This window comes from Sceloporus undulatus, chromosome 8, assembly GCF_019175285.1.
Source record: "Sceloporus undulatus isolate JIND9_A2432 ecotype Alabama chromosome 8, SceUnd_v1.1, whole genome shotgun sequence".
Classification (NCBI taxonomy): Eukaryota; Metazoa; Chordata; class Lepidosauria; order Squamata; family Phrynosomatidae; genus Sceloporus; species Sceloporus undulatus.
The window spans coordinates 1,233,249-1,258,573 of NC_056529.1; the positions used below are offsets into that span (position 1 = coordinate 1,233,249).

Genomic DNA, 25,325 nt, shown 5'->3' on the forward strand with positions numbered 1-25,325 from the left:
CTCAATGGGGGGGCAGTGTGAACTTTACAGGTGTTCATAGCAAGTGGCACCCTCTTGCAGCCTTCAGTTTCACAAGATCTATATGCAAAAACATCACCTTCCACACCCCATGCATGTGCCATGTCTGCTCACGGATGACATTAGTTTTTCCTGTCTCTGTTCCTCCATTGCAAAAGGAGTGACCCAGGGAAGGATGCCTCATTGCACTCCCTTGTTCCTGCTGCCCTGAAGCCAGTTCTGGGTGACTTCATTTCTTCCTGGTCTTCTTCAGAGGCATTCACCTTGGTGTCCTTCCTTCCTTCCTCTTCCATCACTCCTGACAAAACAGAGCAGAATTTGGGGGTTTCCCCCTCTGGGCCACCCATTTCCAAATCCTGGAAGGTCCCTGATGTGTCTCTAGTCCCAGTTCCAAGAAATCCAGACATGCCAAGCAGGGAGCCCTGCAACCTCCTTTCCCTCACACTCAGCTCAGCAGCAGTGGGGCGAATTCAAGGTGGAAGGCAGGCAGGCTCTCTTCCAGCCTAGGAATGCTGGCCTAGGCTGCCTCCATCCTCTGGAAAGGGCTGGGTGGCAGGTTGACCTGGTTAGCGCAAGAACCGGGGTGGAAACCAGCCGCCTTGCGCTCATCACCTTTGACATCACTGGCTGGAAGAACTTGCTCCACATCTTCCTTCACCTCCCTTACCAGGAAAAAAACAAAAGACAAAACAGGGCTGCTTCCTCCTCCTAAGTCTCAAGAGAGGTCCCAGGGCCTCCTTTCACCTCCCCATTCGCTGTGGGTCACAATGGAGAAAGAGTGGCCCTCCCAGGTGCCCAGGGCATTGGATCTCCCTGGATGTGGGCAGGGGTCCACAGGGGCAGGGGGCAGGGCACCTCACCTGCCTACTTTCCAGGGCAGAGAGGTTGCTCTGACTAGTTGGAAGGACTTCTTCCAAGACCTGATGGCAGCTGCTGGGGAGAGGAAAGTAAGTGCATGGAAGTTGGGTCCCTTCCTCCTCTTTCCCCTCAAAGTCCTCCTCCCTCAAGTGGTTTTCCCCTTGGTGGAGTTCAAGGGGCATGTGCCGATGGGCTCTGAGGTAGGAAGGAACATCCAGGGCCATGGGGGAAAGGGCAAAGGAATGGTTGTATATCCCAATACACTTCAAAATCTCTCCTCCACCATGTCCCACAGTGACTGCTTGGGATTCGGACACATGTGCACCATACCTGCCTGCCAGCAGCCACCTTCAGACTGCTTTTCCCTCCCCAGGATCTTTTTGCACAAAGATGACAAGAGGCTGGGGCAGGTGTGGCTTTGCAAGAGGCCTATGAAGGAGAGGGCTGCCCTTCACCTCACTCCACTTCCCATCGCTCCAGTGAAGGCCTCCTGGAGCCATGCAATGTGGTTTTCAACAATGGAAGAATGTTATCAATAGGAAACTGTCTGGGAAAGGCAACTGTGTGTATATAACGCTGTTAGGACAAGCTGCAGGGTGTCCTGGGCATTTTTTTTCTCCTGAAGTATATCTGTTCAAATAGATGATTTGCTGTTTACACTGGATTTCCCAGCTTCACCACTTCCTGCTGAGAACCTGTGAATAGACGCAACCTGCAAAGAAGAGGCTAAAAGCACAGGGAGACATTGGCAAGCAAAGATGAAATGCTTTCTGGCTGAAAGGAACAGGGACTCATCTCAAAAGTGGGGCCGGCAGACCACTCCTCACAAGGCCCTTGTGTCTCCGTCACACACAGCAGTAGTGCATGGAAGGGCCCCCAAGGAGACTTCCTGGATGGAGATGCCAGAAGCAAGCATTGCAAAGCGGGGGTTGCCCCACACAACCCCCCACTTACATGTTGGGCTTCCCCAGATCTCCCCTGTCCATCTGGGCAGATGGAGTTCACAGCCCAAAGAGAAATGCTGGGTGACCTGGGCTGAACTCTGGGAAACTGCTCTGGCCTCACTTTGGCTGGATTCCCAAGAAAGCCAGCCTCTGCTGAGCCTTCAGAGCGCCATCAATAAAGAGAAGGCAAGAGTCCTCCAGCATTGCTACAGCCCAGGAAAGAGAGAGACATGGCAGTCTGGATGATGCCTCTCTTGCCCAGATGCAGCTACACAATCAGAATTCCACCATTTGTGCCATCTATGTAGATGAAGGTCTTGGAAGGTCACCAGGTGTCGCTTGGCCATTCTCTCTTTGTGGGAAAGCCGTCCTCCTTTTCTGGGAGATTTATCAGACAGAGAAGGCAGAGGAGACCCCAGATTCAGCTCCACTCCAGCCTTCCTCTCCAGGAATCATTCGCTTGGGTTGTCCAGACTGGCCTCACATTGACCCCCTTCAGGACCTGGCCAAGCTAGGGTTGGCTAACCAGGCCACCCTTTCACACTAACTGCCATGGCTGCTTTGTATGGAATCCTGGGAACTGTAGTCTGGTGAGGCTCATCAAATTTGCAGATGACACCAAATTAGGAGGAGCAGCTAATACTCCAGAGGACAGGATCAAAATTCAAAACGACCTGAATAGACTAGAAAGCTGGGCCAAAGCTAACAAAATGAAATTCAACACGGAGAAATGTAAGGTACTGCACTTTGGGCGGAAAAATAAAATGCACAGACATAGGATTATGGGGGACACCTGGCTGAACGAGAGACTTATAAGTGTGAAAGGGATCTGGGAGTCCAAGTAGACCACAAGTTGAACATGAGTCAACAGTGCGATGCGGCAGCTAACAAGGCCAATGCGATTTTAGGCTGCATTAATAAAAGTAAAGTGTCTAGATCAAGGGAAGTAATAGTCCCACTCTATTCTGCTTTGTTCAGGCCCCACCTGGAATACTGTATCCAGTTCTGGGCACCACAATTCAAAAAGGACATTGAGACACTGGAGCCATGTGTCCAAAGGAGGGCGACTAAAATGGCGAAGGGTCTGGAAACCATGAAGCCCTATGAGGAACGACTTAGGGAGCTGGGGATGTTTCGCATGGAGAAAAGAAGGATAAGAGGTGATATGATAGCCCTGTTTAAATACTTGAAGGGATGTCATATTGAGGAGGGAGCAAGCTTGTTTTCTGCTGCTCCAGAGAACAGGACCCAGAACAGTGGAAAAGAGATTCCAGCTCAACATTAGGAGGAACTTCCTGACAGCAAGGGCTGTCCAACAGTGGAACACACTCCCTCGGAAAGTGGTGGAGTCTCCTTCTTTGGAGGTCTTTAAAGAGAGGCTGGATGGCCATCTGTTGGGGATGCTTTGACTGAGATTTCCTGCATGGCTGGGGGGTTGGACTGGATGGCCCTTGTGGTCTCTTCCAACTCTACGATTCTATGATTCTATGACTAGAGATCTCTTGCCAAGAATCCCCCCATGAACCACAAAGGAAAGGCAGGAGGTCACAGGAGGGGCCAAAGCCTTCTCTCCACTGCAAGGCATCCAGAAGCTTCAGTCCAGATTGCAGGTGATTCACATTGCACTTTATTGCAGGAGCTGTTTTGCAGATACTGGGTTCAGTACCTTTGAAAACTCCTTTAGAGGCTGCCATAGGACCCAGAGTGGCTTCAAAAAACCCCTGGCAGTAGGGAGCCCCCCCCCCATGCCCTACCAAAGCCCCCAAGGAAGGACCTCTCTCAGACGTACATGGAGGCATAATGGTTCCTGAGAAAAGTTTATTAAATACATCTCTTCCCCCACCTTTGGTCAAAGCTATTTTAAAATACTGTAGTCCCATTTAAGAAGAACAACAAGAATAATAAAGGCTTAAATGGCACCAAATGAAGCTTTAAAAAATATTCTTCATACATACCATGGAGCATCATAGCCCAACCATTGCAGTTTGATGGGAGCAGGAGGGTAAAAGCACCGCAGGGTGCTGCTTTAAGGCCATTCCTCTGCCCCAGAGGGATTTTGGGGTGACTTCCCCGTTCCCCTCACAATTACTGCAATCTTTTTATTTGAGGGGTGGGGAAGCATCCTGGCTGGAATCCTTTGGGTGTCTTGCACCCATGTAAGCTCCCCCACAGAAGGAACTGGACATTCTTGTCTGAAGCTGAACTGTTGTGAACCAATGAGGCACTGTTGCACATGATGGATTCATTCACTGGGCTGCACCTCCAGCTGTGCTATGCCACCGTTCAACACAAGAGCTGTGTAGCATGGTCCGTGAATCGCTCCACACAGAGGGACCGGAGCTACACAATTCTGATGCAGGATGGCAGCCTGTGAGTTTGGGCCAAGCCCCCTCCTGCCCCCCAAGAGAGGGCAAAGATGGCATTCATGCCCCCCAAGGGAGATGAGAGGGTCTTGTGAGTAGACCAACATGGCACATACAAAGGGCTGCTTCCCATACTTGGCATCTGTTGCCACAGCCGTGCAGCCTGCCATGTGTGTGTTGGGGGTGTCCCAGCCATGGGTCAACCACACGGTCACTGGCTCTTGACCTCCAGAGTGTCAGGGAGCTGCCCGTCGTAGACGCCTGAGAGCCGCAAGGTGCTGTAGTTGGGCGGGGGTGTCCGAGGGGCCAGGTGCCCTGGGGGCAGGGGCAAGCGCATAGCCGTGTTAAAGGTGGGCAGGTCATCATCCTCATTGATATGGGCATCGCAGGCAGGGTTGTCGAGGCCCTGGACCTCCACTGTGCCACTCTGAGGGGTCCGTCCTTGTGCCCCTTCTCCCCCCACTCTTCCATCCTCCTCTTCATCTTCCTCCTCTCCTCGCCCGCCCTTCTTGGTTCGCCACCACTTCTTCACTTTCTGCCAACGATGGCGCAGGATAATGCAGAAGGTGTCAAATAAGAAGACCTCCACGATCTCGATGACGCAGACCACTGAGCAGCTCATCCACAGGCCCAGCTGGCCACCAAAGTTGGACAGGAGGAGGACCACCTGGCAGGGACAGAGCAAAGGAGGGAGGGTCACTTTATGGCGGCCTGAGATGGCCAGCTGTGGGGAAAACAGGGACTGCAATCCCTTCACCAGTCCTGCCCAGAGCAGCCCCCCCTGGATCAATGGGGTTTTCCTCTGCAACAGTTCACCATTCAACAATTGAGTCTCATCAATGAGATTGTGCAGCATAGCTTTTGGAAAGAGCTCATGGAAGCCAATCCAGACCACATTCACTGGGACGCTGAATCCTAAGGTCAGCCCTGATTACAGAAGACCTATGGACCCGCAGCTCCCCCCCCCCCCCCCCCCCGTCAAAGAGAGATGGCGAGTTTCCTGTGCAGGACTCAGCCGGGGGAAACTCACATTGTTTGTTGGGTTCTCTGTAATGAATCTCTCATTCAGGTCTTTGTAGAAAACCATGAGGCTGGCCAGGTCTGTCCTGGGGGAGAAAGGAGGAGAGCTGCAGGAGCACCTTCTCTTCTAGTGGGGTGCCCTCCTTTCCCGGTGCCAGAGGGAGAAGGGGACGGAGGGGGACTTACTTGTTTAACGTCTTGTTGCTGCTCATCTTTTTGTCCCAAGAGAGAACTCGGAGTATCCATTCCTTTTCAGGAAAATCAAATAAAATCAGGGAGCCCAGGACACACTTTGCAGGGTTCCCCTTGTTTTCTCTATGGGTCTTGTTCCACTACCCAGCCTCCCCTTCCCAGGCACCAAGCACCTCAAAGTCCCTCTCCCCTTTGTCCTTCCTCTTCCCAGGCCTTCTAGTGTGTCAAACCCCTCTGGGACCCACCCCGCCATCTTTGTCTTGTCCCCCTCCTGAGCTTCAGAGGCCCCCACACTGAATCCTGCACCCCTTTGGTGCCTTGTCCAGCACATGGCTGGGGCTAATGCAGTCCTAAGCTCGGGGGGGGGGGGGGGCTTCCTTGTTGATCTTGCCCAGCATCATCCTCAGGCACAGATGATGTGCGCAAAGGAGACCCAGGAGCACTAAGACAGGCAGGAATCGCGGGGGGATGCTCACCTCCGAGGCTGTTGATGGCCACTGAGCCAGGCTGGTGGTGAGGGTCCACTCTTTCAGTCTGAGGAAACAGAGGGCCACGGTCAGCAAGTGGGCACCAAAAGGGCCATGCTGGCAGGAGGCCAGGCCCCAGTACCCACTATGCCCAAAATGAGAACACTGCCCCGGTAGGAATTCTGCCCCCCCCCCCCATTAAATTTCCCTTCAGCCCCAAAAGTTTAATTTACAGACATTAAGAGGCTGGAAACTGTTCCCATCTGAATGTCCTCTTCTATTTGTTGCACTGTCTGCATCCCCCAGGTTGCTCCACCTGCCCCTTTTCATTGGATGCCTCAGCTCTGTCTCTACATGTTCCTGCAAGGCTAGAAATCTGGAGACTCATGGAAGTCTTTATTTTGAAAGTGCAGGATTCTTATTTGAAGGATTGACAAGGCCCTCATTTGATGTACCCTCCCCTGTGGCTGGACCTTCTGCCATCACAACCTCTTTTTCTCAAGCCTGACTTCTTCTTGACAAGAGAGTCAGTGCGGATGTGCCCCATGGCGGAGGGCATATGGGTGAGGAGTTCCCAGGGATCTCACAAATTCTGGGGTGGGTGGGGGTCTTACCTGCAGGCTTCTTTGCAGATCTGCTGGCAGCCCAGCTGCTCCTTCACAAACTGTTCATGGAGCTTGTAGTAGCAATACACTGGGAGAGAGCAAGTGGGAGGAAGAGCGATTAAGAAATGCCAAGGCAGAAGGAGGCACCTGAACACCTACTGAAGCACTGTGAGGGTCCAGGAGCTCAGAAGGACATCTTGGGCCAACCCTAGGTGACACTATGGGGAGTGGGGCAAAGCAAGCCCCCTTGGCTGAAGGATTCTGGTTGGAAGGAGAAGGGAAACAGGGCCCACTGCCACCTTCCCAGGGAACCCTTCTTTTGAAATGGTTCCAGCACTGTTTCCAAGGCAAAGGACTCCTCCTGGCCCCATGTAAAGGGCCACTCCATCATGGGCTGAAAGCAGGCTGCTCCCTTTTCTTCTCAGCACAAAGCTGCCCCCACTTCGAGGCTGCAGCATCCGGTAAAAGGGAGTACTCTCCTCCAAACTGCCCAGAGGGATTCAAGGCTTGGTCCCTGGGAAACAAGGCTTCCAAGTTAGCACCTGCTCAGGTCAGGAGAGAGGCAAGGGGCCTTCCAGCCCAACCCTTAAGGACTAGAAGTGTGTGTGTGTTAGAAAGGATGCAAACTGATGCCAACAGGGTACTTACTCCAGTTTGGGTACTTCTTGTAGTTGCAGAACTCAGCCCCGGTGGGCAGAGGCTGGGCATACTGAGCACATCCGCAGGTCATCACCATTGATTTCTGGAAGCAGGAATGCAGGCAGATCTGCAGCAGAGAAGCCAGGCAGAGAAGCCAGTGGTTAGACCCTACAGCCGGGAGGCACTGAATTTCCAAACCCTGAATGCCAGCAGCCACATGGTGGGGGAAATGCATTCATAATAACAGATAATAGCTGTTACATATTAGTGGATATATTTATAGGGACACAGATGCTTATATGTGATTTGATCTGATAATGTATGACTGTATTTGACATACTGTTATAATTATGTGGTTAAATTTGGGGGGAAATATTAAATAAAAATGGGATGGCCTGGCTAGCTGGGCACAAGAGCAGTGGGGCTTGGGGCACATGGAGCAGGGAATCCACAAGAAGGGCCCCCAGCCATAGCCCCCCATTCTAGCAGCACTGCAGGGCAGAGCTGACACACCAGCTGCATCCCTGGCCCCTCTGCAGCCTAGGGCCACATGGTCTGGCTTCCTACAGAGTAGGCCTGAGGATGCTGGGGGGACTGGGGACCCTGCACCCACCCACCTGCAAAGAGTAGCTTTTGTTGTAGAGATTTTCCACAGGGATGTCCAACCCGTTCTCCGTGCAGTTGCTGTAGGGTTTGCTGAGCCGGTGGGATGTGGTCTGCAAGGCAGAAGGGAAGCGATGTGCTGGAGCACCAAGAGCACTGGATTTTGGGGGGGAAATGGAGGGAAAGGGGGTATAGGATGGAGGGGGAAAGAGAGGGGGAGCTTTCTGGTCCCCTGGTTTGCGATTCCCCTCCCCAAGCTATTCCATTGCCCAGTGAAGCCTATTCACAGTAAGAACTTGGGCTCAAGACTGCCTAGAAAACTCTTCCTTCTCTTTATCCTGGAAGTGTGATTGCTGGAAAAGCACTCTGCACATGATCAGGTGTGCTTCATTCAGTGCTCCAAGTATGTCCTAAGTTAACAAGGCTAAGCCTCAAGGGGCAGCAGGAACTTCTCAGCCCTGTTCCATCTGATTTCCGCCACTGATCCAATGCCACCAGGAAACAATCTTCCGTGGCCCAAGTGGCAGCAGAGCAAGGCAGTGGAGATGCGGAGGGCCGCTAGCCAGGGCTGGGAGGGTCTGTTCTGCCCCCTGGGAGATGACTCACAAAGTGCATCCCAATGGAGGTGGCCGTGGCAGTTTCGATCTCGGTGCCGATGTCCTCAATGAAGGGGTACTCGTCTTGGCCATGGATCACGATCTTGGCTCCCGTGGACGTGACCAGGAAGGGGTTGTACTCGGCTTCATCTATGTACAGGATCACCTGCAGACCTGTGCACAGAAAGGTTTGTGGGCATGTAAACCCTGAAGACCAGAGGTAAAAGCTTGGTAGTTTTAATCAAAGCAGCCATGTTTCTTTTGTCAAAATATCTCTATGCTGTTTCTGTTCTGCACTATTTATGCACCGCAGAGGAGCTGAAGGAGCAGAGAGAGGGAGAGAGTTCTTGCTCTGCACCTGAAGAGGCTGTTTCTCAAGCACTAATGGAAATTTGGCAGAAATAAATGAAGGAGCGGAGAGAATTCCCAATATGATAAAGGCTGTCAGTTCTGAGCAGGTTTTGATGGGTGAAACTGGCAGCGGAACACCAACACTTCATGAAACTCCAGCCACCCAGGAGGCCTTCCATGCGCCATCTTACTACAGAGAGGGAAATGCCTTGGATCCCCAACAAGTCCAATTTGGGCTGCCAAAGCACACAGCTCTTTTTGAAGTTCTCCGTTCAGACAAAAAAATACCCATAATAGACAAAACTTTGAAAATCAGGGAGAACCTCCTCCAGCTTGGGGAAAAACAGCACCCGCACCCAGTGGTACCATAGCCTTCTGTTGGAGCCCAGTGGCCCCAAGGCTCCTGAGCATATCAAGATCACAGACAGTCTTCCCACCCGCAGGTCCCCCTTACCGTTTTCACTGCCCCCTGTTGATGTATTCAGGACCTCCCCATTCTGCCCACTGTTGAAAGTGTAGCAGTTCCCATACAGCGGATGGTGGAAGGAAGTGAAGTTCCTGCGGGAGATCAAGCAAGGCTGAATTGGGGGGCATTTTGAAAAAGGCTCCATGTAAGCCAGTGGGTCTCAGCCTTTGGGGTGGCTCCCCTGGGCTGCCCCACCTTGAATCCAACCCAGTGACCCCAAAAGAGCAGCTGCTGCTTTGGATCATATGGTTTGTGGCTCCGCTGACAGTGAATCCATGTCAGGCTTTAATCTGCTGGATTTGAACAGAGCTTTCCAAGGTGCTGAACCTACTCTGCAGATAGCATCCTCCACCTCCAAGGTTTTCTGGACTATAATCCAGTGTGGATTCACCACCCCATTGACATTCACCACCCCATTGACTGCATCTCCCCACATGAAGCTTCACTTCTTTAAAAACTAAGGGACAACCCAGTCCAAAGTTAGCCTGGCTTCTGGGCAGTGCTCAGGCCAAGGCATCCAAGGTTGAAGCCCTGAGCTCCTTTGCTGGGAGGCAGGCCCAGCAGCATCCAAGATGACTGACTCCTGAGCAAACAGGTTTTGGCACTTTGATGCACAAATGGCTGGGCACAACTCCAGTGTGGCTTCACTGCACTGCCTCAGAGAACTGCGCTGCATCAGGAACTCAGCCGAGATCCACCCCACCCCACACAAAGCACAAGGGCCCCACAAACAGATGCCAGCCTCTTGGAGATCTCCACTGCTCTCAGCATTCAGCTGTGGCCAAGACATGTGCCCAGCTCCACTCTCTGTCTTCTTCAAGGACACTCCAGAGAAGCACCTCTCTGGCCTCCCCAATTGGCAGCACTTTCAGTTTGAACCCATTTTGCAATCCTGGTGGAATCCACCTTCATAACTGCCCCAGGAAGCAGGACTCTGTTATTTCCATTTTGCAGATGGTGGGGAGCACAGTCCCCAAGACTGAATTTTTCCCCCAACCACCCCTGAGTCTGGGGGTGTCCCAATCCTATGGGCTTGATAGACTATTCCTGAAAGTGGAGGCTGGTGGCCCCCAAATCAGTGGGGCTGGAGAACCCACTCTGACTTTTAGTCTGAAATGTCAAAGTGCTCCCAAGAGCAATGGCTCCTTTAAAGTTGGGACACTGGCCCACTGACCCCCCCATTGGAATTTTTCATACACATACACACACACACACACACACACACACATATACACACACACACAAAACCGGCACGGCTCCAGAGCATGTGCTGGCTTTCTCTATGGGCATTTCCCAGGAGCAGCCAGGACTGACCTGGAGTCACAGGAGACGCCGTCAAAGGAGCAGCTCAGGATGAGCTCATTGGGGGAGTAGCTCATCCTCTCCTTCTCCTCGGGGTCAATCTGAGCCATGATGTTCATGTAGTGCAGTTTGTACCACTCCTGGATGGCATTAACCCCTGAGCTGAAGGTGTAAAGGGCACAGTCGCTGCTATTGCTGGGGTCACACTAGGAAGGAAGGAAGGAAGGAAGGAAGGAAGGAAGGAAGGAAGGAAGGAGAGGACCATCATAACTCACCCTGAGGTTGCAGAGGGTTTGGACCAAGAGGGGCCGACAGCTCCAGGAGCTGTGCCCTACCCAAAGCATGACCCCAAGCGCAGGGGGCATGGACAGTCGGGACTCTCTGGGCAAGAGAGTCCCCACTGCAGCCACAGCCGTGGTTTGTGTGTGGAGGAAAGGCATGGAGTGAGACTTACCAGCCGGAAGCCCACAATGTCTTCTGGGTTCTTGACATTCACCATGCTGGAGCTGCCCGGAAAGATGCTGGCCTCAATCCGCCGCTTGTAGCCAGAGGAGACATTGATGGCAGGCTGGGGCTGGAGGTCGCTGGCCATCAGCAGGGGAAAGAGTTTGAGAAACTGGCCCTTGTTGCTTTCCTCGCTGCCTACCTCACGGCGCTCCCGGGCTTTGCTCTCCGGGAAGCTATACAAGGACTCCAGGGCCATCCTGGTCTCCTTGTCCAGCTCTGCCAGGTGGCCTTTTATGGCGCTGTACCTGTGGAAGAAAAGGAGCCCTCTGGTAAGGGAACATCCAGCTGTTGGGATGCAGAGAGGCGGGCAAAAGAGGCACAGCACCAGGCACTGGTGTGGGCCTGATCTGGTGTGAGGTGGCTGCCTGGTTAATTTGGGGTTCGTCCTGCACTTTCTTTCCAGGGCTTACAATGAAACACTCACTCTCTCTCACATACACACTCCTGAACTCATACAGGAAAGAAACAGAAAGCTGAATAGGCATTTAAATCCCATGCTTGCTTTTTAGACAATCATGCACAGTTTCCACCTTTGTCTAAGAACCAAGATTATCCAGGAGCACATGGCTGCCCTGATTTTGGTTCTCTAGTGGGAGTGTGACCAGAGCAGCCAGCCCAGCACTCTTCCCCAGCAAACAATGTTTAACTTGGACCCATAACTCTTTAGGTCCTTACTCCAGGACTGTGTACCTGTATTAAGTTCAAAGCAAAACCTGGCACAGATTCACACACACACACAGACAAGAGAGCAGATCGGTCCGGTCTGCACTGCAGGGGTGGAAGGAAGGTGAAGCCGGAGCCACTCACTTGTAGGGGTTGATGTTGCAGACAGTGACAGCCGGGAAGGGCAGCTTGTGGAAGTGGACGGTGACCGAGACGGAGGCCACGTAGTAGTTCATGACCAGCTGCACGCAGTACCACACGATCAGCCCCACGGCAGTCAGGGTGAGGAGGATCCAGAGGCCGCGGCGCAGGCGCCCGCGTGAGACCACAATGCGCCGGCATCCGTGGGTGTTGGTGTTCATGCAGTACCAGTGCATCAGCTCCCGCAGGGTGGGCGCCTGGGGCCCTGTCACCGGAAGCGTCCGCTTGATCTTGGCCTTGATCTTCTCGGCGGGAGCCATGATGGCCGCAAGGGGGGCTGCCAGTGGGAAGAAGAGCAGGGCGTTACTGCCATCCCCTCCCTCTGTCCCCTTGGGGGACTCTGTGCCCTGAGCACCCTCAGGACCACACTTGCTCCTCCGGGTGTTTTACACACTTTGGGGGTGGCAGAGCGGAGGGGGCTGTGTGTGCGGATGGGAGCCCGCTCTGAGTGGCCAAGGGCTTTGGGGGCCAGCCTTGGGCCCTTCCTCCAGGGCTTCCCCTTCGGGCCCTTTCTGAAGCTGGCTGCTGGGGGGCTGCTCTCCAGGGACGTAGCCAGGGGGGGGGGGTTCTTGGGGTCCAGACCCCCCCTTCCATTAGAAAAATGAATGATGTGTGCTGCTGTGCCGCCGCACCCAAGCCCCATGATAATGGTGGCACTTAGTCAGGACCCCCCTCCCCTTCCTAAAATCCTACTGGAACATCAGGCGGGCCCTCCATGGCTGGGTCCCAAGAGGCCGAGGAAGCCCCCTGGCCTTGGGGCTCCTGGGAGAATCCCTTCCTTCCCTCCGTTCTGCCAGGTCCAGAGGGAGACCCACAGCCCCCGCAAGCCCCCTCTGTCTCCTGGGAAGGAGCCCGAGAGACAGCCCTTGCTGCCTTTGGCTGGAGGGGGGCGAAGCCAGAGAGGAGCCCAAGGCGGGCCCCTTTGTGCCCTTTCCTCCGGCCAAAGCCAAGAGGGAGAGACCGGTAGGAAGAATGCAGGGCCCCAGAGGGAAGGGGGCAGCGGGGCCCGGGGCTGGGGAAGGGGGCTCCACCGGCCAGCTCTGCCCGGGACCAAGGCAGCTGCGCGGCAGGGAAGAGAGAGGGGAAGCGGGGAAAGAGAGCGAGGAGCTGGCCCTTCCTCCCCCCGCGGGCCTCTCTCCTGGGCGGCAGCAGGGGCCCCGAGGAAGGCAGCCTCCCTGCCTCCGACCCAGAAGGAGCAGCACCTGCTGGGCGAGGGGTCCCTCCGGCGGCGCTCCTCGGCCCCTTCTCCTCCTCCTCCTCCGCTGCCTCTTTGCCGATGAAGCCGCAGCCGGGAGGGAAGAGGACCAAGGCAAGGAGGAGGAGGAGGAGGCTGAGCCCGGAGAGAGAGCCAGCCCCCCGCCCCCCCCCGAGAAGGAGGCAGGGTTAAGCGGGGAATGGGGCGCCCCCTGCCGCCGACTCAGCTCCATCGGGAGCAGGAGGGCCCCGGTGGGGAAGGGGTTGGGAACCATAAGGCCTTACGGGGAAAGACTTAGGAAGGGAGCTGGGGATGTTCAGCCTGGAGAAGAGGAGGAGAGCCCTGTTGAAAGACCGGAAGGGAGGCCACGTTGAGGAGGGAGCAAGCTTGTTTTCTGCTGCTCCAGAGACAAGGACCCAAAGCAATGGCTATAAAGCTCCAGGAAAAGAGGTCCCATCTTAACATTAGGAGGAACTCCCTTAGAGGAAGGGCTCTCTGACGGTGGACCACACTCCCTCAATGGAGGGCAATGGAGCTTCCTTCTTTGGAGGGTGTTTTGGGACAAGCCCCTTCCAAGATCTTGGGGGGGGGGGCTTTCCTGCCTGGCTGGCCCTTGAGGTCTCCTCCAGGGGCAAGAGAGGGACTCAAGTCAGAGGGATCGGTGGCTCTGTGGCCTCCCTGCCGTAGCCCCCAGGGCCTTCAGAAGCTGGACTCCCATAGGGCAGTCTCTTGAAAGTGGGCTTTTGCTGGGAGCCCCAAAGGCAACAAGCGCGGGACCATCAGGCCAGCCAAGTGGTCGTCCCGCATGGAGGGATGGAGTGAGGCCAGAGGGAAGTGGGCTGGCAAACCAGCTCAGCTCTGGAAAGCTCAGCCTCAAAGGAAGGTCAGGGCGGCAGCAAACCCAGCCTGGTCTCCTTTCCATCCTTTTGCAAAGGGCCTTGTGGCACCCGAAGGACTAAGACAGAAGCTGGGAGCATGAGCTTTGGTAGACCTGAGCCTCCTTCCTCAGAGGCATGGGGCAGAATGGAGGGTCCAAGGGAGAAGGAGAGAGGGAGCGGGGGGCCCAGGACCCTCCTCTGCACCCCATACATCTGGGCAAGTTGGTTCAAACCTATGAACGCTCATGCTCCCGACATCTGCCTTCAAGTTGGTCCCAAAGGTGCTGCAAGGCCCTTTGATAGTACAATGGTTTTCCAGGTTAACACAGCTAGGTCTCGGAATTGCCTTCCGCCTCAGAAACACTGGTGAACATTTTGTAGCTCTCCCACACATTGTGAGTGTGAATGTGTGTCTCTGAAAGCAGGAACTCAGGAAAGGCTCTGGGCCTTGGCTTTGGGGTCCACTATTTAGCAGCAGACAAAAGCCTGCTTCCTGGCCTAGAGGGGTCCCAGCCTTGTGCTCACAATCTCTGTGAGCTTGGCTTTATCGCTGCCCAGCCCCAGGGAGCCATCACCCTGGAAGAAGGGCTGGAGATAAATTGGAGGCAGAAACATAAATCAATACAACCTTCCACTGGACACCTTTTCCCACTCCTATCTGACTGGATCTCCTCCAGAGTCCCCCACCCATGGCTTTGGGTTAAGTTCCTTATGTGTTTCAAAGGAAATCCTATCTGTCTGGATGAAATGTGTATTGGACCCAGAGCCTGGGGGGCAGACGGCTGGCCGGAGCCACATTTTTGTGGTGCCTTCAAGTCATTTCCGATTTAACAGCAAACTGGCAAAACCACCTCTGAGGATTCCTTGCCTGAGAAAACCCTCCGAAACTCATGGGGCGGTCATAAGTCTATAGGCCACTTGAAGGCACATAGACACATGCACATCCCTCCGTCGTAGGTCTTCTGGGCCAGGTTTATGATCCTGAGGAGGTTTGCCAACAGGGAAAGAGTGGTGAATATTACTGTTCACGCAGATGTAAACAAATTCCAGACAATGTTGTTTAAAAACCAACCAGCCAGGCTGTAATTTAAGTCCTCACTCTTTAAAAAGTAATGTAGTAGAGTATTCTCTCTAGGAGTCTCTGGGTCCTCCATGGCAACTCTGTGGTCAACGTCCGACAGACACTGACCATAGAACTGCGCTGGAGGAGCTACAAAGGCCTAGAAGAGTGTCCTCTCTAGGAATCTCTAGGTCCTCAAGGGCAACTTTCAGTTAAAGTTAACCACAGAGTTGTACTGGAGGACCTCCATATTCCTAGAGAGAACATATTAATCAAATCCATGAATAATCAAATCCGCAAATATCAAAGCCGCAAATATGGAGGGATGAGTGTATATGTATGTGCATCCAGGATGTACGTTTATGGCCATGTGGTTGTTTGTCAGCATGGGTGTATGTCTCTATGTCGGTTTTGTTTGTTGGTGTGTACTAGCCTTGTGCAAATTAGAGTGGCTTTCTGCAAATAAAACTGGATTTGATTTGGCATCCACATGGATGCTAACAAAAGCCAGACAAGACTGTGGATGACTCCAAATTCAGATTGCATCAGTGATTGTCAGCAACTGTTCAGATGCTTGGCGGCAATCACTGGCTTTTGTGTTTCAGAAGGACTGGAAAGTGTATGTGCCTCTCTTTCTTTGTGTATGTGTGAGATAGACTTGTTGAATTGCAACAATCACCACATCTCTTCTGGAATGTCCGATTGTCTCTTATGTGCCATAATACTTTTTTGTGTGGCTTTCTGTTGCAACAGACTAGTATGGCCATACCTTTGAGATGCAAATTCAAACATTTGCTGCATATGCAAATATGTAAATAGCTCTGATAATCCAGCAAGTGCCATCTGTTGACACAATGCACTACAAAGGATTGTGATAAAATGACCCACCTTGTGCAGATGACTTTTTTTGGAGAGGGAAAAATAGATGATTAGGCACTTCTTTTATTATTATTTTTAATTTAATTTTTTTAATTAAAAAAATAAAATGCATTTAAACAAACATAGACATTTAAAATTACAGAGGGTTTCATTTTGCATATTGGAAAGAGAGTCCCCCTTTAAAGTTCTAGTACAAGTAACTTCTGCCTTCCTTTGAGCGACCTACACAAAAAGGTATAATGTCGACATTGTTTCGTGATGTACAAAAAATAGCATTTCCTAGAATTTATCCTCAATAAGTTTATTCTAATGTCTAATTAATAAATTGTAAGCCACTCTGATAGCCTTGGCAGAAGAGCGAGGTATTAATAATAATAATAATAATAATAATAATAATAATTATTATTATTATTATTATTATTATTATTATTATTATTATTCTACCTAGTCATAGTACTTGTAAGTATTTTAACACAGTAAAATGGCTTATGGAGAAATTATCAGAAAATATTAACTATAACTCAAAACAACAAAATCAAAGACCCTTTCAGGAAAAAAGGTCTCTCCTTATAGATTATATTAATACAGATTTTATATCTGTTTCTCCTCCATCTGGCCTCTCCATTGAGGCCTGCTTGTGGTGGGGGAAAGGCTTGCGTACCCTAATGAAGTTGTGAACTATGCTGGCGGTGGTATAATAGCCATTGGTAGGGCCTCCCATGCTAGACAGGTCACAACCGAAGGGTCTGACCAAGAGCACCAAAGGGCAGGATGGGCTCTCTAGCCTTATGGCAACCATCCTAGGAGAAGGACAGCCCTCATCCCAAACCCGGACAGATGGTGCTCGTCTAACCCTGTAAGGTCAACCATCTAAGAGAAGGAAACCCTAACCAAAGCTACGACCCAAGGACCTCACTGCCACTGTCCATGCTTGTCAAGGCCTCAGCAGACGAACCTCTGGTTTAAAGGGTGAGACCAGATCTATGCACGCTGCGCTCCACCAGAAAAACCCATTGCACAGGCTCGAAGGATACATCCAATCTCCAAAAAAGCCCTGTAGCGATAGGCGAGGGACAAAACGGCAGGTGTAAAGATGCACTGGAAGCCGCAGACCCAACCCTGCATGCAGGTGGTTCAGGACTTTGGTCGCTCGAGACTCACCGGGGATGACAGTCTTGTTCAGCAGCATCCTGAATGACCAAGCAGCCTTTTTTAAGGAGAGCACTGCTTGCTCCATATGGAGAGGGGCCTAGAAAAGGTGGCCTAAAGAAAGCTCATCCCCATCTACCCAGTTGGCTAGCCGCGGCCAACGGGCATCTTCTGATGCAGTCAAACAAAGACAAAGAGACAAAGGCACATACCTGCCTCCAAAGGTGCAACTAGACTAACGCTTGCATGCTGGAACATCAGAACCATGCAAGATTCTGCAGACAGTGGACGTCCTGAGCGTCGTTCTGCCCTAATAGCCCATGAACTGTCACAACTTAACATCGACATCGCTGCTCTTAGTGAAGTTTGTCTCCATGAGGAAGGCAGCCTTAAAGAACACGGTGCCGGCTACACACTCTACTGGTCTGGCAAACCCAAAACTGAAAAACATCTTTCAGGTGTAGGCTTTATGATCAAAAACTCCATTGCCTCCAAACTCGAAACCTTGCCAACAGGACACTCTGATCGCATTATCTCCTTATGCCTCCCACATGTTGTTCTCTTCAGTATATATGCCCCAACTATGCAAGCCGACCCTGCGGAGAAAGACAAATTCTACTCAGACCTACACCACCTTATACAAAAAGTCCCTGCAGAAGACAAAATCATTATCCTTGGTGTCATCAATGCCAGAGTAGGAAAGAACTTTGAAGCCTGGAAAGGTGTTTTAGGCAAGCATGGTGTTGGAAACAGCGCTTTAGAAATAAAGTTTAATAATAATAATGATAATGATAATGGACGCCTCCTGCTAGTGTTTTGTGCAGAACAGCAGCTGACTATTACAAACACCATCTTTCAGCAGAAAGATAGCTTGAAGACAACCTGGATGCATCCTCGATCCAAACACTGGCACCTCATTGACTACATCCTAGTGCGCCAGAGAAATATTCATGATGCCTTCATACTGAGTGATGCCCAATGCGAATGTCAGCTCACCAGGCACACCTCGCCCAGCCATCGCCATGTAAGAAAAGCAGCCTTTCGCCTCACTGTAGTCAACTCCACAAAAAACTTCGAGACTCAGAACAAGTGGTGGATCAACTTAGGAGAAAAAGACACAACATGTGCCGCTCGGGTGATTCCAGAGGTTTTACGAAGCTCTTAAAGCGTGTTTGGAACTACATATCAGGTCCAAAGCGCCCTATACAGTACAGATGGTCACACACTAATCACAGATAAAGCTTTCCATTCTGAACCGATGGCTGAACATTTCCAAAGCCTCTTTAGTGCCAATTGAGTAGTCCAAGACTCAGCTATTCAAACATATGACACATGAAAAATGAATTCGACATACGAGGGTCACTCAACAAGTACTTAGCCTCACCGCCCGATGGTGCTGCTGTTACAAAGAGTTTTACCATTGTGCGGTACATTCTTTAGAGCTACAGTCAAAGTTTCAGTCAATTCCCTTCATTTGTTTTGTTTTGATAGCCTTTGGAAGCGAGCGTGTCTGGTCGGTTTTACAAAAATGGAAAAAGAGCAATATCATTCGGTGATTCGATTCTTGTTTTTGGAAGGGAAAACGCGAGCGAAATCGAAGAGCTTGGTGCTGTGTACGGTGACTCTTCTCCTTCGATGGCAACCGGCAAGAATTGGTTCAACGAGTTTGTTCATGGCTGCACGTCGGTTTTTGATGAGCCACACCCAGGTGCCTCAAAACGGCTACTACGGAGGAAAACGTTTTAAAAATCCACCATCTCATGTTGGCAGATGCCGATTGAAGGTTCGCGAGATAGCTGAGACTGTAGGCATCGCAGAGGACGGTGCTCATTTTTACACAAGAACTGGGCATGAGAAAGCAGTCGGCGCGATGGGTGCTGTTTCACCACGCAAACGCGCCGGCTCACCCTCCGTGTGTCATGGCCAAATTGGTTGAATTGGGCTATGAATTGCTGCCCCCTCCACTGTATTCCCCAGTTTGGCCCCCTGTGACTTCTTTTTGTTTCCAAACTGAAAAGTCCACTCGCCGGGAATAGATTTGGGTCGATTGGAGGTCATCACCGCCACCGAGGCCTATTTTGCAGACCTTGGGAAAACGTATTTTTCAGACGAGTTGAAAAAGTTGGAGGAGATCGCTGGGCAAGTGTATTGAGCTAAAGGAGACGGTTGAAAATAATCGCCACTTTTCCAAAATTTTCGTTTTTTTCTTTGTAGGCTAAGTATTTATTGAATGACCCTCGTAGCTCCCACTTTGGAAGAGACCCTTAAGGCCACACAGCAGATGAAAAATGGCAAGGCAGCCGGGGATTGATGGAATTCCACCTGACGCTTGGAATACGGAGGTCATGTACTCCCTGCTAAACTCCACGAGCTCCCTTGTGAGTTGCTGGGAAAAAGGCAAACTGCCATCAGATCTCGCGCTGCAGTCATCATCACCCTGTACAAGTAAAAAGGGCAAAATCGGATTGTCAAACTATTGAGGTATGACACTGCTCTCATCGCTGGGAAAATCCTCGCAAGGATACTGCTGAACGATTAGTCCCTGCTATTGCAGAAGAGCTTTCCCTGGAACCACTGTGTTTTAGAGCTAATAGGAGCACTACCGACATGGTATTTGCCCTTAGACAACTGCAAGAGAAATGTAGGGAGCAGAACAAAGGACTCTATGTAACATTGTTGACCTCCCAAGCCTTCGACACTGTGGTAGAAGGTCTGGGCAGATCCTGGAACGACTAGGATGCCCCCCCCAAATTCCTCAAAATGTCATCCTGCTACATGAAGGCGGCAAGGTCAATGTCAGCGTATGGCGATGCCTCTCGTAGCCCTTTTGTAACAAATGGTGTGACAACTGTTGTGTTCTCGCTCCAACTCTATTTACACATTTCTTCAGCATGTGCTCCAAGGACCTCTCTACGGCAGATCTCAAAGAAGATGGCATTTATATTACTAACGTTGCCCTGAAAGACCTAGAGATTCCTAGGGAAGATCTACTAGGCCTTTGTAGTTCCTTTGGTGCAGTTCTATGGTCGATGTCTGTCAGCGTTGACCACAGAGTTGCCCTGGAGGACCCAGAGATCCTAGAGAGAACACTTTCTAGGCCTTGTAGCTCCTCCCCGCGCAGTTCTTTTGGTCAGTGTCTGTCGCGTGTGACCACAGAGTTGCCCTGGAGGACCCAGAGATTCCTAGAAGGTGTCTCTCAGACGTCGGTTGTTTTTGCTATTTTCGCGTTTTTCCATATCAGTGGTGGAGTGTCTTGTGCCCTAACCCTGTGTGAATAGGAGGGACAAGTACAGTGGTACCTCGGGTTACGATTAATTCGTTCCGCGCCGCTTGAGAACGAAAAGCTCTCGCAGCCGAACCCAATAGGCGCTAATGGGGAAAAAAGCGCGATTTCGTGTGAAATAGCGGCCCCACAAAAAGCACCAAAAATTTTCGTACCCGAAAACATCTGAAGCTCGGAACAGTTTTTCGAATGGATTTTTTTCGTAACCCGAATAGTAAGGCGGCGCATGTATGGGTCACTATAGGCAAAGAAACCAAAGGGCCTTGCCAAGCAGGGGACATCAGGTCGTGTGTGTGACTTGAATTGGGCGTTTTGTGAGACTAGAGAGGCTGGATTTGGGCCTTTCCCACCGAGTCCCGCCTGAGGGAGAAGAAGCGAGGGGGTCCACTGGGCATGCGCCCTCCTCCTCCGAGGAAGGCGTTATTGTAAGGGGAGGCCTTTGCCAGTACCCAAGATGGCGTCCTCTGTGCCTTGCGGGGGTGCCCTGATCCAAGATGGCGGACGCGGCCTCGTCTGCGTCCTTTCTCTGCGCGGGACCGCCTCCTCGTCTTGCGGACGAAGGCGCCGCTGCCAGGCGCCGCTCCTTCCCGCCGCTTCATGGTCTCCCGGGCGGCGGAGGCCTGACCGGGGCGAGGCCGTGGAGGCCAGAGGCCGGGATGGTGCTCCGCCTGGGCTCCTCCTGGTTGTGGGTAGCGCAGGCCCCGGGAGGAGGCGGAGGAGGGGCCTGCGGAGGGCGCGATGTCTTCGGGGCGCGTAAGAGCGGGGGCCCCGGCGGCGCGGGTCTCGTCCCGATGGCGGCCAAGGAGAAGCGCTCCTTCTCAAGCGGCTGCTCTTCCGGAGCCGCGGAGGAGGGTCTCCGGCGGCGGGGGCCTCGTCGTCGGGGGCTCCTCCCGTGTCCTTCGGCTTCGTCCCCTCGTTCTTGGGCGGCTTCATGAGCCGCGTCCTGAAGACCTCTCGACGCCCTCGCACCTGGCTCCCGAGCACGGCCCTCCCTCCGCGGCCTCGGCCTCCCCCCCGGGCCTCTCCCGCTGCCTCCAGCCCGGCCACCCCGAGCCCCAGCCGGCCCCGAGGGACCGCCACCTCCGCCGCCTCGCCCTCCCCGCTCCTCCGCTTTCCCCCGCGGCCTCCTCGTCCTCTCCCACGCCGCCGCCCGCCGCCGCCGCCCCTCGTCGGCTCCCCGGGGCCCCCACTGCCTCGGGGGTCCCCGGCGTCTCCGGGCTCCGGAACCACGGCAACACGTGCTTCCTGACGCCGTGGTCCAATGCCTGAGCAACACCGAGCTCTTCGCCGAGTACCTGGCCCTGGAGCAGTTCCGCCAGGAAGAGGACGCCGGGGCCCCGGGCGCAGGGGACGGGGGCAGCCCGCCGGAGCCCCGGGGGCCCCGAGGCCCAGGCCCTGCTGCCTCCAGCCCCCGCTCCTCCCGCTTTGGCGAAGGCGAGGTGACGGAGCACCTGGCCCACCTGGTCCGCGCCCTCTGGACCCTGGAGTACACCCGCAGCACAGCAGGGAGTTTAAGGTGAGCCCAGGCAGGCAGAGGGCCCTGGACAGGGAAGGAATCCGCCCAACAGACCCCGGGGACAGCAGGCAGGGAAGGGCCCTTCCTTGGGGGGGCCCCTTAGAGGAGGAGGAGGGGATGTGTCCCTAAGGGAGAGCCCTGCCCCAGCCCAGCCCTCCAGGGCTGCCAAAGGCTTGAAAGGGCCCTGCCTGGATGGGGAGAGCAGAGCCACAGGGTCAGGGCTTTCTTGGGGAGCCCCAGGCCCCACACATGCCCCTAGCTCCCTCCCTGGGGCTTCCCTGGTGGAGCTGGTTAAGTGCCCCCCAGAGGTGTGCTGCCAGCCAGAGTGGGCATCACTGGGCATCCTGGCTGCCCATTCAGCCTCCCTCCAGATATATGGTTGGACTGCACGCCCAGCATCCTGGGCATCCTAGGCAGGGCTGGGAATGCTGGGAGCTGCAATCCAAGAACCACATGCTTCAGCCCTGAAAAGAGCATTGCAAAGGAATACTAGGGAGGCCCCTGCCAGCAGCCAGCCATATAGAGCCTGACATGCGGGGCCCAGCTCCTTGTAAGCCGGGCTTTATAGCATCCTAGAGTTGGAAGGAGCCTCCCCAGCAGCAGAGAGCTGTCCAGCCTCTTTGGGAGACCTCTCTGCCTATGTAGAGTATACAACTCAATATAGCCATGTTGGTCTGTAAATCAGTCTGTAAAGGGATGTGTAGCACCTTTGGGCTAACTGAAAGAAAGAGCTTCCTAGACTTGATGCATCTGAGGAAGTAGGCTCAAGTTACAAAAGCTCATACTCCCAAGTTTTCTTGCCAATTACTCTTAAAGGTGGTGATAGTCTAAGTGGATAAACTGCCCCGCAGGTTGTTTTTCTAGCTAGACTTCTTAGCCCCCAGTTCCTAGGCCCTCTTCCCAAACATGCATGCACACTTCTCTGCTCCGAAGGACACTCGTTGGGTTCAAGGGTCCTGGTTTAGGATTCTGGCAGCTTCAGGCAGCAAAGCTGGGGCTCAGGAAGGGTCTGGACCACTCTGGCCTTCTTCCTCCTGGTTTGCACCCTCCCCCATCGGCAGCAGAGCAATGCAGAGCCCAGTTTTTATGATTTGGCGGGGTGAGACAGGGGGCCATTGTCTTCTGCTTGCCCCTGATGCTTGGGTCAGGAGAAAGTGCAGGGATTGTTCCTCTTTTCTCCCAAAGCAAAGGAGGGGATGCCAGACAGCTCCAGGAGCTCACCCTCTGTTTTCAAGCCCAAGCGACCTGTTTCAAGAAATGCTAACTGTCTGCCTCTGACCAGCAGCAAGAGCAGTCTCAAAACCAGCTTTATTTCCAGCAGATGTAGTGCAGCAAAGTCGGGCGAAAGTTCAGAGCAGAGGCAACTGTTTGAGTCATTATTTGCCAGTGTTTCTTCCCAGAGCATATCGACTTGGATTGGCAACCTCTATCGCAAATGGGAACTACTTGTTTAAAATACTATTAAAAAAAAAAAAGAATTGATTGTATGTTAGCTGCTCTTCAGACTTTTTGTCTGAGGAGCCGGAGATGCTATAAATAAATAAAGAGCGGCAAATAGCCACCTTGGTGATCTGGGGCTGGGACAGCTCCCTTGTGAGGAAAGGTTAGACTGTCTTTTTGACTTGGAAGAAAGGTGAGCAAAGGGGACCTCGTGGAAAGAGTGGCTAGGAAGGCCCCTTGCCCCGAACATTTCAAATCTTTTCTACATCATGCCTTATATTTCTTCCTTAGGGACAAGGACTCTGTGGCCTAGGCAGGTGGAGAGGATGTAATAATGCCTAAATGACCTATTGGTCTTTGCAGCTGCCAGGCTGCACTTTGAAATGGGCAATGGTGGCTGATATTATTTTAAATCAGTGCCAGGAAGGCCTGGTAATTTCATAGGAGCCCAGGTGATGTTGTTCTTGACACAACTCTCTCCCTGGCAGTGTCTCTTCATCCCCAGAGAACTCAGATCCTGAAGAGCCGTGCTCCCCCTGAACACATTTGAAATTAAATGTCATCTTTGTTTCACAGGTAGTGAAATTCCTAATTTGAACAGGGCAAACTGTGGGGCCCAGCTGATTGAAGGTGTGCAAAAATAGGAGCATGAGATGCTGCAGGTGCCCTCAGTGGATTATTCTGGCAAGATACAGCAACATGTCTCCTGGAGCCAGTGGGCTAAGTCCTAATGCCAGTCTTATGAATTGCCATCTCTGCCCTTCCCATCAAGGCCATAATACTCATCCAAGTGCCAAGTTGGGATAAAACAGGCTGTGAGCAGCCGCTAAGAGAAGTGGTCCAATATATTCTAGCTCTAGGTTATGCACAGTGGACACAGGATAGGAAGAAGACTGCTTTTCTCCTTTCTCATCCTCTGGACCTTTCTCTTGCTGTGCCAGAAAGCATGGACTCCATCGGCTGTAGGATAGCCCCAAACCCAGTTCCTTGGTGTGATATGTGGTGGGGACAGTTTGCAGAGAATTGGAAAAAGAGTCTATTTCCTTCCATCTTTTGAGAAGTCCCCTACAGCAGGGACCATATGCCCCCCTTGACCCTCATCTAAGGTACCCCAAGCTCTGTGAAACGTGAGAAGACTGTCTCCCCTTTTCTTTCAGCAGCGACGCTTAGCGTTCTGTAGCTCAGCTGCCCTCAACATTGTGTTAAGTCCTGGAATCTCCTTTTTGTTGGACTATGTCTTACATTTTATGCTTTGTGCCTTTTAAACCTGTTGCATTTCGCCTACTTGCAGAGCCCCTGGGGTATGCAGAAACCTTTACCTTCTTTGGAGGGAGCCTTTTTCATTCCCAGGCTGATAGCCATAGCCAACCTTGATATGATAATACATTCTCCAACTTTATAGTCTCATTTAAACAGTGTGGCCTGGATCCTATTGGCAGGGTCTGTTTGAGAAGACCCATTGAATCAGTGGGATTTACATAAGTGTTGACTCACCATTCAAAAGATGATTTAATGGGTCTGTTTTACTATATGAAAAAAAATCTGTCTAATCCGTTTCTTTCTGAAGTTTGCAATGATGCCAAATATGAGCTGGCAGTTCGAGCAGTTTTGGGATATTTCAGGGGTAGTGACTGTTAAGCGAATGAGCAGAAGAGCCGGGCAAGTCTTCTGGTACTTTGAAAGATCAACAGACTTGTAGATTAAACCATGAAGTGATCTTGTGGTACCACAAAACTCTTTGTGTGTGTACCACAACTGATTGACATGACTGCCACTGTGGAGGTTTCTATGAAGTGACTGGGGGGGGGTGTCTTTCAAATGCCCAGTGGCTTTCTTAAACGTCTACCTGATGTGGATAAGGAGGTGTTCTCATTGGGAAACTAAGATAAATGGCTGTCATAGAGGACTGATGAATGAATGAATGAATGAGTGAATGAATGAATAGCAGAGAGAAAAGAAAGAGAGCTAGAGAACTGATTTCATTCAAGTAGCAACAGCTATTGTTGGTGGTCAGCTTTTCTCCAGATAGCTGGAAGTCAAAGGTGTTAGCAAGGAGGGATTGGGAGGTCTTTCAGCAGAGGCTGGATGGCCATCTGTCGGGGATGGTTTGATTGAGAGTTCCTGCATGGC

General features: G+C 52.3%; 2 protein-coding genes across 2 annotated transcripts in view; one reads left to right on the forward strand and one right to left on the reverse strand.

Annotated features, from left to right (window-relative positions):
* Positions 1 to 3,610: 3,610 nt before the first annotated feature.
* SCNN1G (sodium channel epithelial 1 subunit gamma) lies at positions 3,611 to 13,094 on the reverse strand. The gene is made up of 13 exons (XM_042480675.1): positions 12,998 to 13,094; positions 11,739 to 12,072; positions 10,879 to 11,176; positions 10,437 to 10,630; positions 9,111 to 9,214; positions 8,316 to 8,479; positions 7,724 to 7,822; positions 7,116 to 7,233; positions 6,477 to 6,555; positions 5,872 to 5,929; positions 5,390 to 5,451; positions 5,214 to 5,289; positions 3,611 to 4,850 (listed from the first exon to the last, which is right to left on the reverse strand). Exons 2-13 carry the CDS (start codon positions 12,053 to 12,055, stop codon positions 4,395 to 4,397), a joined length of 2,025 nt encoding a protein of 674 aa, XP_042336609.1. The 5' UTR covers positions 12,056 to 12,072; positions 12,998 to 13,094; the 3' UTR covers positions 3,611 to 4,394.
* Positions 13,095 to 20,977: 7,883 nt separating this feature from the next.
* The window catches only part of USP31 (ubiquitin specific peptidase 31), a 25,253-nt gene continuing 20,905 nt past the window's right edge, over positions 20,978 to 25,325 (forward strand). Inside the window, 3 exon segments of the mRNA XM_042437725.1 lie at positions 20,978 to 21,485; positions 21,488 to 21,727; positions 21,730 to 21,755. Coding sequence (XP_042293659.1) covers positions 20,978 to 21,485; positions 21,488 to 21,727; positions 21,730 to 21,755 — 774 coding nt within the window.

Bases quoted from the DNA above. Each gene is read 5' to 3' on its own strand.
- SCNN1G (XM_042480675.1), bottom strand. From the start codon at position 12,055: ATGGCTCCCGCCGAGAAGATCAAGGCCAAGATCAAGCGGACGCTTCCG. The intron at 8,480-9,110 runs GTAAGGGGGACC...TTCTGTGCACAG, and splicing joins AACAGGGGGCAGTGAAAACG to GTCTGCAGGTGATCCTGTAC. The intron at 5,452-5,871 runs GTGAGCATCCCC...TTTCCTGAAAAG, and splicing joins GGCCATCAACAGCCTCGGAG to GAATGGATACTCCGAGTTCT.